This window comes from Theobroma cacao, chromosome 6, assembly GCF_053813885.1.
Source record: "Theobroma cacao isolate CCN51 chromosome 6, ASM5381388v1, whole genome shotgun sequence".
In the NCBI taxonomy this organism is placed as follows: Eukaryota; Viridiplantae; Streptophyta; class Magnoliopsida; order Malvales; family Malvaceae; genus Theobroma; species Theobroma cacao.
Window position 1 is genome coordinate 10,564,637 of NC_142644.1, and position 14,799 is coordinate 10,579,435.

Genomic DNA, 14,799 nt, shown 5'->3' on the forward strand with positions numbered 1-14,799 from the left:
TCTTATCTTTAAAACCAAAAGCTCTGATACCAATAGAATTGTCACGACCCGGAACCTCCCTCAGGCCCATGACAATCGCCGCGACGTCCCGATTGACACTCATTATCCGGAATGCCAATCGAAACCCCGCAAGGCTTACATATCAGTTTTTTTTTCTTTCCTATGAGCAATCGTTGTTAAATATCGAGTTTTTAGAGAATATACACTATTTTAGATAAAAAATAATCAAAATAAAATTTTCGCCACACAGGGGTATTTTGGTCATTTTTTTTCTTAAAAATTTCAAAACTGGCTAAAACGTAATATACAAGTACAAAATACATAATTCATATTCAAAATGAGTTTAAAAGTCTAAAATCTTCATTTAAAATGAAATTACGGTTATTTGAATATAATAAGAAAATAAAAGAAATATTAAGGGAAATATTCTATTTTCTTATAAAACAATATTTATAGAGTTATACGTGAATAATTTTTATAGCGTAAAAGCTAAATAAATTTATACATACTGAAATACAATAAGCCAAAATATTTAATTTAATTTACAATAACAAGAGGGCCCCCGAATAAACAAAAGTAAAGAGGACTGTGAACCTACAGTTTGGAAAATGCAGATCCCATGGTAGTCCTCGATGAGATCAGCTATTTACAGTCTATACTGAACCTGAAATGGATGGAAAGGAGGGTGGTGAGATTATAAAATCCCAATGAGTAAACATACATTATCATAAATATCTAAAGGCGAGTAAAAGGGAGGCAAGTTTAAACAACAAATTTCAACCAATTTCATAATGTTTCCAATTTATTTCTTAAACCATAAAATATTTGTAATTTACCAAAACAGTTGTTAAGGCTTATGTCTTTTATTAAAACAAGGCTCAAGCCAAAACTAATCCTCGGGGATACCTTGGCCGAGGCATCTAACCGAGTCCGTCAAGGGTGTTAAAATATTCACACGTGAAACACATTTTTATTTTTAAAACCAGCCGTTCCTTGGCGTTGGTCGAGTTACACATTCACGTGGGGGTTCGACGTGAAGTGAGCTCTAATACTACCCCGGGAGTTACCCTCATCGCCTCTACAACCGGAGTAACTATATAACTGGGTTTACCGTGCCCCTTTAATAGGCAGTCCACGAAAACTCGTCACTGCAGTGACTAACCCACCAATTTTAATAAAATTTCGACAGTATAACGTGGCTTTTATTTATTTATCCAGCTTGCATAGTAAAAACAACTTACATAAATTTCTCAATGCACTCACAAAATATAGCCACATATACTCATTTCTCATAAGCCATTCCTAGGAAAATATATATTTTTCAAGTCAATTTGCAGCCTCCAATTACTCAATTTCATAATCAATACAATATATTTTTATTTGTCACATTTATTCCTAAAACATCAAAAATCTCGTTTTAATCTCGTTCTCATTTCATAAAATACATAAAGGGCATTTAAAAATAAACTCTAGATAATTTACAATAATAATAATAAGTTTACTCACCGTTTGTACAAACTAAAAGCTTTCTAAGCGCCCCGATCACTACTCGTCGGGTACGACTTCTTTGCCTTTTTCGGAAGGCTCTCCTCCTAGGCACATTACAAAAATTTACACAATTCATCACATTGATGCTAAATCACTATATAATTAACTTAAATCCTATACTAATGCATGGTATGAAATGCAATAGCCTAAAACGGCTTAAACGCGGTATTAACCTATTTTTGGCACTTTGCCCGATAAATTGCTAACGCGCTCCATTTTAGCTCTAAATCATCCCATTCTCTCTCCAACATTTCTAACCATTAAATATCAGCCAATAACCTTCTAAAAAAAACAAAATCAGCTCACTCCCTTCCTTGGAAAATTCGGCAAAAAATGTGACATTAACTCGGTTAATTTTTTACTTTGTTTTTCTATCACGTTTAATCGTTTTTCATCATTTTCTCTTCATTTTTCTTAGAATAAAATCAATTCATCATCATTGTACAGCATTGAGCATCCAGCCAAGAGTGGGTATTGTGAAAATTTAATGATTTCTTACCCAATTTAATTTCTAAACACATTTAACTAACTACAACTATCAATTTAACTAAAAATCAAAACTTAAAAATTTCAATTTCTCTCCCCTAGAATTTCGTCCAGCCCTTGATATCACTTTTTGATCTCTCTCCTCAAGCATGCTAAATGGAAATAAAGGCATAGGAAAGGTAGAAATCAAGCTAAAATCGAAAAATCTTACCGTTAGACGCGTAAACGGTTGAAAACCGCGAATTTCCCTTTGAATTTTCTTGTTTCTCTTTGGTTTTTCTTTTTTTTTCCTTTCCTCTCTATTTCCTCTCTTGTTCTTCCTTATGGCCGGCTAGCACTTAAAATGGGGTTTAAATGGGCTGACCTTTTATTAAAATAATATTATTTTATTAAAAAAATACCACGTGTCACTTTCCCATTGGCCCATTTTTAAAATTTCATCCATTTGTTTCCAAATTTTTACCATACACTTGTCTCACATATCCATAGCTTAGATAAAATTTTCAGACTTATCCAAAGTCTCGGTGGAGTAATTTTTGAAATTTACACTTTTGCCCCCGTAAAAGTGAAAAATTACATTTTTGCCCAAAAAACTGAAAAATTGCCTATAGACATATTTTTCATCCCTTATACTCATACCATTCTCCAATTTATCAAATTTGATCTAAATTCTCTCAAAATCTCAAATTTTGTCCGTGGGTGGTAAAATTACGATTTTACCCCTACACTCCAGAAATCACCAGAATTAAACTTTTTCACTTCCTATCATTAAATTAGACTCCAAATAGTTAATCTTGATCAAAAATTTCACTCCATGATCAAATTATTATCTTAGGTGGCAAAATGACGATTTTGCCCTTGAATATCAAAATTTTCAATTTTACCCCAAATGAACCCTCGAACTCCGAACAATCATTTTTAGTCATTCCTGGACTATAAAATATTAAATTTTATCCTACAATTCCTATTTGAACTAGTTCGAGGTTAAATCAATTTAAGTATACCGTTAGGTACAATATCGGGTTTCGTCTATTCTTAGGTGCTTTTCTAGCGTAATAACATGCTACTCAGTGCATGTATGTCATGACATGTGTTTATAGGGTCAGGTTTTACAATTTCTTACACGTGTTTCTATAAATATTGTTTTATATAAAAATGCTATATTTTAATCAATATTTTGAATAGTGATATTTGTCTATAAATCTTTTTTTTTTTAAATTATCTTTGGATTTATTTGAGCCGGAAATGACCGGTAATTATTTTAAATGGAATGTTTAACGACGATTACTCACAGGAAAGGAAAGAAACTGATATGTAAGCCTTGCGGGGTTCCGGTTGGCATTCCGGGTAATGAGTGTCAATCGGGACGTCGCGGCGGTTGTCATAGACCTGAGGGAGGTTCCGGGTCGTGACATCAATGTGTGCAAGTGGAGATAATCATAAAATCTGGATGTTAGCGTTTTATGCAATTTCTTGGTCTATATGGTTGTTTTGAAATGAGATTATTTTTATGGTTGTTTTGAAATGAGATTATTTTCAAGGGTAAGGTGTGAGATGCTATGCAATTGTATGATTTAATTAAGATACATACAACATTATGGAGTAAAGCAAAATGGCCTGAGTTGTCTGAGCCAATTGAAGATATGTTTAGACAATTGCACATTGTCCACGGTGCAGAAACCAATTGTAGAGAGGAAGGAAGCTAATGGCAGGCTCCACAAGTATGTTGGTGCGGATGGGGCTTAACCAGCGGCGGCACGAATCGGAGGAGTGCTGCGTGATCATGAGGGTTTATTCCTAATAAAATTTTTGAGAGCAAGTGAGTTGTGCGATTCCAACCATGCTGTTACATAGATTAATAATTCTCATAAGCCTCCATGAAGATTTAGACAGTGTTCGATACAGAAAGAAAGTTTCAAAACGTCATTCCAAGGTGGAGAGTCACGCATACATTGGGAGAAGATAATTGTGAAGCGGACAAATTGGCTAAAAGAGTAGAATTCCCCGAAATTTTTGAATAGCAGTCTGGATGCTAATGGAGTTGTGATGCCGAGGTAAATAAGAGTTTTACTTTGATTTGAATTTTGGGAGTTAAAGCAATTCAGAGTAGGACTCTTCCACCCTAGAATCCGAACAATATAGGATTTCCTTCAGGTGATTGACAGAAGGATAATATGAGAGAAATCAAAGTACACGACCTTAAGGCACAAGTCTTCTTATTGCATCCATGCTTACTGACCGTTCAATAAACACAACCAATTATTGAAAAACTTTTAACTATAAGAAATAACAGAACACACTTAATTTCTAAGACTCTAACATCTGCGGCGGCTTCAGGAAACCTTTGGCTTGCATACTCTCCACAGCCTCACGGACAGCTTCTTCAACTGGGGTGAAGTCTAGACCCAGCTTCATTAATCTCTTGGCTGCATCTTTGCATGAAACTAAGCCTGGTTGTGTTTCCCCAGTAAACCTGAATATGTTAACTAGGTTAAATTTGCACCACAATACAACAGATAAAGAATACATATTATTTATAAAACACAAGACAACCTGGCAAGAACCGAAAAGGACAACAGTCCTAAATAAGATTTCTTAATCTTGAAATGAACTGATGATACCAATGATGAGTCTTCTATTTTCAATTTCATTTCAAGGGTTTATCATTTATGCTTTGTGAAAAGCAGAAAATCAAGGTTCTCATGTTCCCTTGCTGGATGCCTCTCCAACTGAAACAACTTGATCTTACAACAATGAGGTTTATGAAATCATTTCCCTTAAACTAATAGCTTTATCATAAAACAAGAGATGATATGTAATCTAAACTAATTTATTTTTAAAATGCAGGAACTAGAATTTAGATGATTAATGGTGGAAAGTAATCACCGACTAGGTACATATAGAGCATGTTAAAACTTTAGGGATATGACGCATTTTCCATTGATCACAAGCAGTAAAACTAACAAAAGTGACATGCTAATAAGTCGAAGATGAAACCCTTAGCAACATTGATGCCTTATTCTTCAAACTTTAGGTCACTAGATCAAAGAAGTTTCCTGAACAAGTATAAATTGGGAATATGATTATCTGCCTGTGAGAGCCACGTGGATGCTGCCTAAAGGCTAAAGATAGTGAGACAACCTCAACCTGTATTTTAAGTGAAAACAAGTAAATGACTTACAAAAGCTTAAATCTAAATACCGTTTATTCTAAATTACCACAAAAGTGAATTTTGAAAGAGAATGTGAAGTGGTGCGTATGGACCGATTATGTAAAACCTTACATCATGTATGCATGTGAAGCTTAAATTGGACATAGATAGCAGAGCATATGAAATCATAAAGCTTGATTGGACCAAGCATAAAGCATCAGATAAAGATGCAAATTGCACACAATGATAGAAATGATAAAATTTATATAAAGAATCTTCTGCCATTGCCATCAAGAACCAAGTTAACTTCGAGACCATTAAAGAGTTTTAATGGAAGTAATAAGTTAACTTCAAGTCCAACTTTACACCACAGGAAGTGTAAATTTGTTATTGACAGTTACCAAGTCAATTTCTTCCTGCTGCTGCCAACCAACAATTCTCAGTATCTTTATCCTATAATTACATATATTAACGGCAGAGAGCAAGCAGAATTATCACCAAAACAACATGATGTCAGTCGCTATAAATTATGAGGTAAAACAACAAACGTTTTAACATATATTTTCTCTCCAAAAGAGCAGTCGCCAACAGTTTCACCGCGTCCATGTAGATTGAATCAAGAACAAATTATGATTTTTTATCATGACACAGAGAAAAAACAGATAGTGCACAGTAAGTTAAATAACGGCACTGATCCTAGATTTGTGATTTTAACTATCACACATGATCATTGCCCTGCCATAATGCTTTTCACTGTAATATTTTCCTAATAAAAGGAAATGGCAGCTACCAAACCCTGCATTATATATTTATGTATGAGAGAGCAAGAGAAAGAGAGAGGGAGCAAAACCTGTGGACAGGATAGTGAGGGAAGAGATGGGAGACAGTTTGAGCAAAATGAGCAAACTGATAGATGCCGTTAGTGCAAAGATATCTACCAGAAGCAGCGGGAGCATTGAACAGCAATATTTGTGCCTTGGCCACATCTCTAACATGCACTGCTCCCAACCAGTGATGCTCCTGGGTATCTTGGGAGCCCTGCAACAACTGTTGTAGCACTGCACTGCTGGCATTCAAGCTTGGTTGCAGGAGAGGGCCAAGACATGTGGCTGGATTGATCGCCACTACATCCATTCCATGCTTTTCAGCATATTCCCATGCCGCTTTCTCAGCCAGCGTCTTTGACACCGGATACCATTTCTGTCTACTCTTGCAGTATTCCACGTCTGTCCAGGATGACTCATCAAAGGATCCTTTCGTTTCAGGATCCCAATTGGGGTTAGGCACAATTGCTGATATAGAGGAAGTCAGCACCACGCGCCTGACCTTGGCCGTTCTGGCAGCCTCCAGGACGTTCAGTGTGCCCTGCACGGCTGGCATCACCAGCTCCCTGTGTGGGTCTTTGGGATCCTCCAGACTGCAGGGAGAGGCAACGTGGAACACACCCTGGCATCCCTCCACTGCCTTGAGGACGGAGGTGTAGTCCAAGATGTCTGCCTCGTAGACCTCCAGCCGCACGTTTGGGGAAGTGGCGCCAGGAAGAGAGAACAGATGTGAGGCGTCTGACCCTGGATAAATCGATGCGTGGATCCTGGTGTAGCCGTCTTCAAGGAGGGTGCGGACCAGCCATGAACCTATGAAACCGTTGGCTCCGGTCACGCACACTGCTTCCTTTGCGTTTGCTGCAACCATTTTTGTGTTTTCTCGTAAAGAAGACTGAGTGGTGCTTCAATCGATCTCCTTACTTATAGCTTTTTAAAAGCGAAAGATCAAATTGGATTGGAATTATCCAAATCAAGATAACTCTAACCATTTTTGGATTTGGTAGTAATTTTTGCAGATAATTCGCGTAGGTTGAGAGGTTGAAACGGACAGGACTGGATTATGTATCTTCATTTTGATTTTTTTTAATTTAATTTTTTTGGATAATGCTATATAATCCATTCTGTTTTTTTTTTTTTTTAAAAAGATCAACTATTTCAAATTTAAATTGGTGTATTTAACAGTTAATATTTACTGAGCTAAAAAGTATAAACTTATGTCTAAGGTAAAGATTTGACAAATCATACAATAAAATAAAATTCCTAATCAGATTTATTCCTCTTTCTCAAGTTGATTTTGGATTTTTTTTTCACTCAACGAATAATACAAGCAATCAAGTATTGAAGCAACATCTTCCTTAATCCCTCCTCCTCCAATATTGTTAATGGGTTTATAATAATCTTGAAGTCAATTAAATGAACTTTGCATTTTGCTTTGACTTCTTCGAATCCTTGATAGAATAAAATAAAATAAAAACAAAATAATAAGAATCCAGAAAAATGTGGGGAGAGTTAGGATGAATATAGGTGAAAGAGAAACCCTTTCTCAAGTTGATTTTCTTTTCTTTTCTTTTCCCATCCAACAATACAAGCATCATTTTATTTTAAGCAACAACTTCCTTAATCCCTATGGGTTTCAAACTCTCAAGCTAATTCCGAAAATTATTGAAGCGGATAAGTTTTACTAAACGAATTGGTTTTACTTATATGGCTTTTTATTTATTCATATATCAGGATATTTTCAGTAAAACAGCGCCCTCAAAAGAAGCCAGAATATCATGCAACGTACCCAAATTTCATGTTCCGCTCTAATCAAACACTCTTATTATTCAATTTCACGAATGTACAAGAAATAATTAATTTATGGATTGCTTGGTCATTTAATCAAAATAATTAATTTTAATAACTAAATATAAATTAAAAAGTTAAAGAAAAAAGATAAAAAAAAAAAGTGAAACTAAAAACTAATTCAGAAGTAAAAAACGATACGCTACACAACCTGAAAAAATCTTAACCACTTTTTTCGTCCTTCTCCACGTTAATAAAAAAAATACAAAAAATAGCCTAACATGACACCGTTTTACCAAAAATTAAGGACAAACAAATATTGTCCAGCACGACACCGTACAACTAAAAATTAAAAAAAAAAATATATACAGAACGACACCATTTAAATAAAGTCTATATTAGAAGCCTCAAACGACACCGTTTTATCTATGACATTATTAGAAAGAAGCCTCAAACGAGCTTTCTCATTTTGCCACGTGTAAGGTTTTAAGTAGGGGATTTTAAAGCTCTAACAGGTGCGAAGAGGTTTTAGAGCTCTAACAAGTTTTCAAAAAAAAAGAATTCTTAAATTGCCCGGTGTGAGAGTAAAATTAAAAAATTAAAAATGTTCCTTAACAATTCTACCAGAGTAGAATAGTAGATTCTGAAACAAAGCAAAAAAGAGTTGGTAACAGATCTGAAGAGAAAACAGAAGAAGAAGAAGAAGATGAATTTACAACAAGTACCCACAAAAGGGTTAGACTTTTGTTCTTTCTTTTGAGTATTTTCTAACACAGAAAAAAATGAGAGTAAAAACAAATAGAACTGGAGTCAGTCTCTTTCTTTCCGAACAGAAGGTAAAATTTTTGTAAAACACAGCAACAACAACAAAAACTCAATTTTGAAAAAGAAAAGAGATAAAAGGATATCCGCAGCTTCTCTGATTATTTTACTTCCTCCATTTTAGAAGAAAAAGAAAAAAAAATGTCCAAGCACAGAGAGGGGCAAAGAGACCCATGTGCAATACACGGGTCATATTCTAATATATATAAGGGAGTCTTTTAAGACCTTATCTTTGTGCCACGTGGAGTTTTAATTTTGCATCGAGTGGAGCCATCGAGTGGAGCTTTAGTGGATTGACACGTGGGAGGATGACTGTGTGATATATTTTTTTTTCACTCGTGAGCTTTGGGGGTCTTAGAATTTCTTTCCTTTGACGATACTAACGAAGGCATTTCGATACTTATGGCTTTCATATGGTAGGGAACCTTTTTTTAGTATTTTTGGTGTGTTGTAAGATGTTGGGGGTGTTTTGATTTTGTTATGTTGATTGTCTTCTTTTTGCTAAAATTAGTTTTGAATTTCGATAATATTTACATGGTTTTTTCCTTTTTTTTTTACCTCATCGTTTCGAAATCTTCTTCCATTTCCTACTCATTTTTATTCTTTTTCTTCTCTTTTTGTTTTTTTTTTCTTTTCATTGTTGTTATTTTTATTATTATTATTATTATTTCTCTATCTATAATAGTTACATGTATGCCAATTAGTCCAATCGTAGTCCAATATTTAATTAGTGTTGCTGTGTATGTTTTCTTCATTGTTATGCTTTTGATATCTTCGTAGTTTGGTTTGTGACTTGCCATTTGTTTTCATTCTTGGTAGTTCACTGTTTAACTACAGAATGGGGAGTCAAACATTTTTTTATTGAATTCACCATTTTTTTTGTATATTTAATAGTTTCTTCTTTTAATGTGGATATTTAATTTAAGAGTTTATTATTTTCTTTATTTGCCACCTACTTTTCAAGATTATAATCTTTGATTTCGCACATAATATGTAGTGGTTCAATTATTCACCAAAAGAAGAATAAGAAATTTAAAAAACAATGGGAGAGGAGTGAGTGGAAGAAGGAAAAAACTTTATGAAATTGTCCAAGTAAAAATATAATTATTATATATTTGCACAAATTGAGATCAATTAAATAAATTTTAAATTCTATTGTATCTTACTTTCTCTTTTATATAATGAGAGAGATGATTAATTAAAAACTAGTCTTCTCAAGTTAAACTTATTTTATATATTCTTTTAATTGTATAAATTTTTCTCACACTTACATGATGTTATAACTTATAACTTTTAAAGTATCAAAATTAACCTTAATGTAATCCTAATTCTTTATTCTAGGTTTTGTAAGAATGGAATTTTATTATTACAACATTTATCACTCGATTTCAAAATTTTGTTTTAGTGATTTTATTTTAAAACCCAAAATTACATTAAGGTTAGCATGCATTTATATTTAAGTCAAATTTGTTACTTTTTATCAATCGATTTCAATTTAAATACTCACATATACTACAAAGACAATTAGGTTGATTGCTAAAAGTTATTATTCATTTTACTTGAAAAAAAAAAAAGGAATAAATAGCTCAACGGTAGGTATTCAAAAATCAAATTCAAATTCTTTCCTTTTCAATACAAAAATTCTTAATTAAATTTTCAATATTATTTGCTTTGCAACATAATACGATCAAAGAAAATTCATATTTTGATGAACAACAACTTAAAATATATAATGGTGTTGATCTTAATCAATTCGAATATAATTTTATGTAAATTATAATCATACTTATTATTGTGATACTACATCTCATATCAGATGTAAATGTAATTACTAATATATATATAACGATCAAAATTCATCACTATTAGTAACTTAAGTTTAAGTTTTTGAAGGTCATGTGGTTTAGATTTGAAAAGTTGTTAAATCAGTGATGATTGGACTTGGATTGTTACAAATAATCTTAAAGCATGCGTTAATTCGATATGGACTTTCACATTACGTCAATGAGATTTTGATAAGACAACAAAAATTTGAGTAGGTGGCACTGTGTGGTGAGATTTTGATCTTGTGAAATGAGCTTTTATTGTGATATGTAGTCTTGATGAGAACATTAAAGATTTGAGTGAGTGAAATTATAATACCACATCTATATTAGATGTGAATGTAATCGTTAAGATCTATATAATGATCCAAATTCATCACTACAAATAACTTGAATTTAAGTTTTTAAAAATCACGTGGTTTATGTTTAAAAAGTTAAAGATCACGTGGTTTAAGTTTGAAAAGTTGCTGGACCATTGGTGCTTGGACTTGGATTGCTACAATTAGAATCATACTTTAATTTCAACTTCTTTTTTTTCACTTAATAATTAACACTGTCATTCTTTTTTCTCAAAATTCTGATGAAAAAGTTACAAAATTCCATTGAAAAGAGGTACCATATTTTCAATTATTTTAATGTAAATTCGTCGACTGTCATTCATTTTTCTCAAAATTCTGATGGAAAAAGGTACAAAATTCCATAAAAAAAGCTACTATATTTTCAATTATTTTAATGTAAGTTCGTCGGGAAAGACGAAAATAGCCGACAAAAATTTCCTAACCAATTTAACAAATCAAATGCGGGAAGAAATGAAAAAAAAAAAAAAAAAACTTGCCGCGACCAAATAAACCCGATTTGTGTCTTCCTAGCCGCAGCTAGAAAGCGCTTTTTCTTTATCTTTTCTTGTTGGCAATAATCATGCCTCTATTATTAGAATGAAATAAAAGCATGGCTAAATGTAACAATTGCAAACAGGGGAAGAAGAGAGCTTACCAAGATAGTTACTGGAAATCATCAGAAGATGCAAAGAACAATGGGACTTTTCTCCGAGGCAATGACTATGTATGAGCAGAAAGAAGAAAAACTCTAAACTGTCCGAGAGATACTCAATCCCAGATGGACTTTTGAAATCGATTTTTGAATAGTTTAGTTCATCAAAATCACCTTCAAAGGATAAACTCAACAACTTAACAACTTCCAAAACCTTAAAATCATTTTAGGTCTAATTCTAATTTACATAGAACAGATCTAAACTAAAACAAAGAACAAGAGCACGAATATAAACATAAGAAAAATGTGCTGTGTTCATTGAGTCACTGACCTTTACGGTATTTTCTAAAAGAAGCAGAGGAGCAGAGGATCAGTGCGCTTTGCCGAGGTCACCAACCGTCAGCAAGGGACGGCAAAGGGTGGGGGCAGAGCCTAGGGCGGGGAAAATTGAAAATTTGGGGAAGGCTTTGGGAAAAAGATGAGCAATTTAGTGTTTGATTTGTGCTTCATATTACAAAGGATATAGTTTCTATATTTATATCACGGAACTGTTGGCAGATGTTTGGAGTGTTTTTCTTCTATCCCTGAGTTTGGGTCCTACCACAATCAGAATTTTACATATATACCCTTTTATATTATATTATTTAATGAACTGTTAGTTTTAAAATACTTGTAATAAACTTTATTATATAAACTATAATATAATTTAACATTTATAGATAATAACAATATATTATCTATTAATTAATGCTATAAAATATATAATATTATTTTGTTGTTTATATAATTTATTGTTTATTAGTTATTAAATAAATATATTATTTTGTTAAATATAAATTACTTAAATATCAATATATATAAGTTATATATTTATATCATATAGTATATCAACTTAATATATGTTATAATTTTATATGTTATCTTTTATATTATATTATTTAATGAACCATTAGTACTAAATTATTTGGAGGCAGGGGCGAAGCCTCCTTATGTGGTGGGGGGACAACTTTTAAAAATATTTTCATAACATATAAAAATTTTTAAATTTTTTTTATATATTCTATTAATGACCTCTTCAAAATAATTTTTTATTTAATAATTAATATAAATAAAATATAATAAAATGATTTCACATATCTCACTCAATTTTAATTTTTTTTTCAATCTATATTATTATTTTTATTTATACTTATTTATTTATTTCATTTCTATTCTATTTGTTCATATGTTATAAGTTTTTATAATTTTTTTTCTCAAATTTCTACAAATTGTTAACTATATATTTTTTTCTTTCTTTTTTGTTATATAATATGTAGTACCTACCTTCTACTTGTCATGTTTTTCTTTTCTATGTTACGTAAATTTTATTTTCTATAATTTTAATCTTTAAAAATTAATAAATTATTATATAGTTCTCAAATATAAGTTGTAATGTTACATTGTTACTTAAAATTTCATCAATGTATCATTTTTTTATTAATTCTGATTATATAAAAGAAAATTAACTTTAGTATTTTTTTTATATGCTTTACATTTTATATTTAATTGAAATGAAATTATCTTGAATATATATTATTTAAATAATTCTGATTATATAAGAAGAAACTATTAATCTTATATATCGTTTTTAACTATTTATATTTTACAAATTATAGTTTTATATTTAGTTTCATATTTCTATTATCAATATTTTTATTGTTGATTGAATTTAACGTATTTGTTTTTTAAAATTTTTTAACTCTTATTCAACTGTGTTTGATCCCCCCAATAAAATGTGGCTAGCTCCGCCCCTATGGAGGCCTACATCAAGTGGTAAGTTGATATCTAAATCCTTCTGCCATTTTACTTGCAATCAGTATTCTAAAAGTAGAGAATTGTGAAAAAATATATGAATTGGGGTTTTTGTTTGGCAATTAATGTGGCAAAGAGTTACTGTCAAATTAAAATCGGTTAAACAGAAATTAATTGGAGATAATCAAGAGAATTATGTTTTGTGCAAAGCTGGTTTAGAGACTGTTTCTCATCTCTTCTTCACCTGCGATGCAACATGGAGAGTTTGGAGTATGTGGTGTCGGGATTGGGGAATTGAATGGGTAACTCATGAAAATCCAAGACATTTCTTCTTGACGTGGAGGTCCTTATGTGCTTTAGGGGAAAATCATGAGGTATGGATATTGGCTTTTTATGCTATTGCATGGACAATATGACTTTTTCGAAATAAGATTCTATTTAATGGGAAATTATGGGATATTTTACAAGTCTATGATCTCATTAAATTATGTGTGACAATTTGGAGTAAAGCTAATTGGCCAAACATAGTAGAAAAAATTGATGATGTGTTTAGAGTTCTTCATAGATTAGCATTTTTACATAAAGCCAACTTTATAGTAAGAAAAGATATTCGGTGGATAACCCCTCTTGAAGGTTGGGTTAAATTTAGTGTAAATGGTGCTCCTTCAGGAAACCTAAGATCAGCTAGAATTGGTTGGATGCTGCGTGATCATAACGAGATTTATTAATTGGTGAATGTGATTATATTTATATAGTGAGTTACAGGCTATTAATCTTTTCACCAATTACATGAGAGACTCAAATTTAAATCTCTAGTTAGAAAGTGATTCCAAAAATGTTATATATTGGTTTAATAATTTAGAGACATCTCATGGAGATGTAGGTAGCGTTTACTACAGATCTCTACCTTTCAAGCATTATTGAAGACTTGGAAAATTACTCAAATTATGAGAGAAGGAAATAAGGAGGCGTATAAACTTGCCAACGAAGGTGTTGGCCTGGGTAGAGGGATTCTTTGAAATTTTGGAGTCTTGAATTTGAGTTAAGAGTTGATTGAGATCAACATATCTACGAGTTCTAATTGGGGTTGGGCTCTATCTCTTTGATTTTGATAAAAATACCATGTAGCTAAATAATAGTTTGATGTGGATTGAGTTTGTATTTTTGAATTTTCAAGTTTCAAATTAAATTGAACCGTTTAGCTGTAACACCCCGTACCCTCGTATAGGAGCCAATACGATCTTATTGACGAGATGAAGGGTCAATGGACGTAAATTTAAGTGCAAAAGAGTGGTAATGGACGAAAAGAATATTTTAGAATAAAATATTTCACACGAGAGAGAAAAATAATTAAATAATAATTAAAAAATAATATCTTATTGAGGATGAATTAGCTAGTTAAAAGGTGATTTGGAAGTGAACTAGGATAAAGTGAGGCACTTTGGGACTCGAGGAGTCAAGTGAAAGATTTTGGATTTAAATAATATTTTATTGATAAAATAGTATTAAAATATTAATATCTTATTAATTATTGATATTAGTCACAAATGATGATTATATGACTAATCTAAGTGGGGGA

General features: G+C 32.0%; 1 protein-coding gene across 2 annotated transcripts; it reads right to left on the minus strand.

Annotated features, from left to right (window-relative positions):
- Positions 1–4,229: 4,229 nt before the first annotated feature.
- On the minus strand, positions 4,230–11,946 carry LOC18595677 (NAD(P)-binding Rossmann-fold superfamily protein). Of its 2 annotated transcripts, none has more exons than XM_007023744.3 (4): positions 11,761–11,946; positions 11,433–11,603; positions 6,036–6,867; positions 4,230–4,507 (listed from the first exon to the last, which is right to left on the minus strand). In XM_007023744.3, the coding sequence occupies exons 2-4, from the start codon at positions 11,452–11,454 to the stop codon at positions 4,342–4,344; spliced, it is 1,020 nt and encodes a 339-aa protein (XP_007023806.3). In that variant the 5' UTR covers positions 11,455–11,603; positions 11,761–11,946; the 3' UTR covers positions 4,230–4,341. The 2 variants fall into 2 exon arrangements, with proteins under 2 accessions (XP_007023806.3, XP_017979172.2); XM_018123683.2 differs by having other exon boundaries at positions 6,036–6,936; positions 11,761–11,945.
- Positions 11,947–14,799: the final 2,853 nt, after the last annotated feature.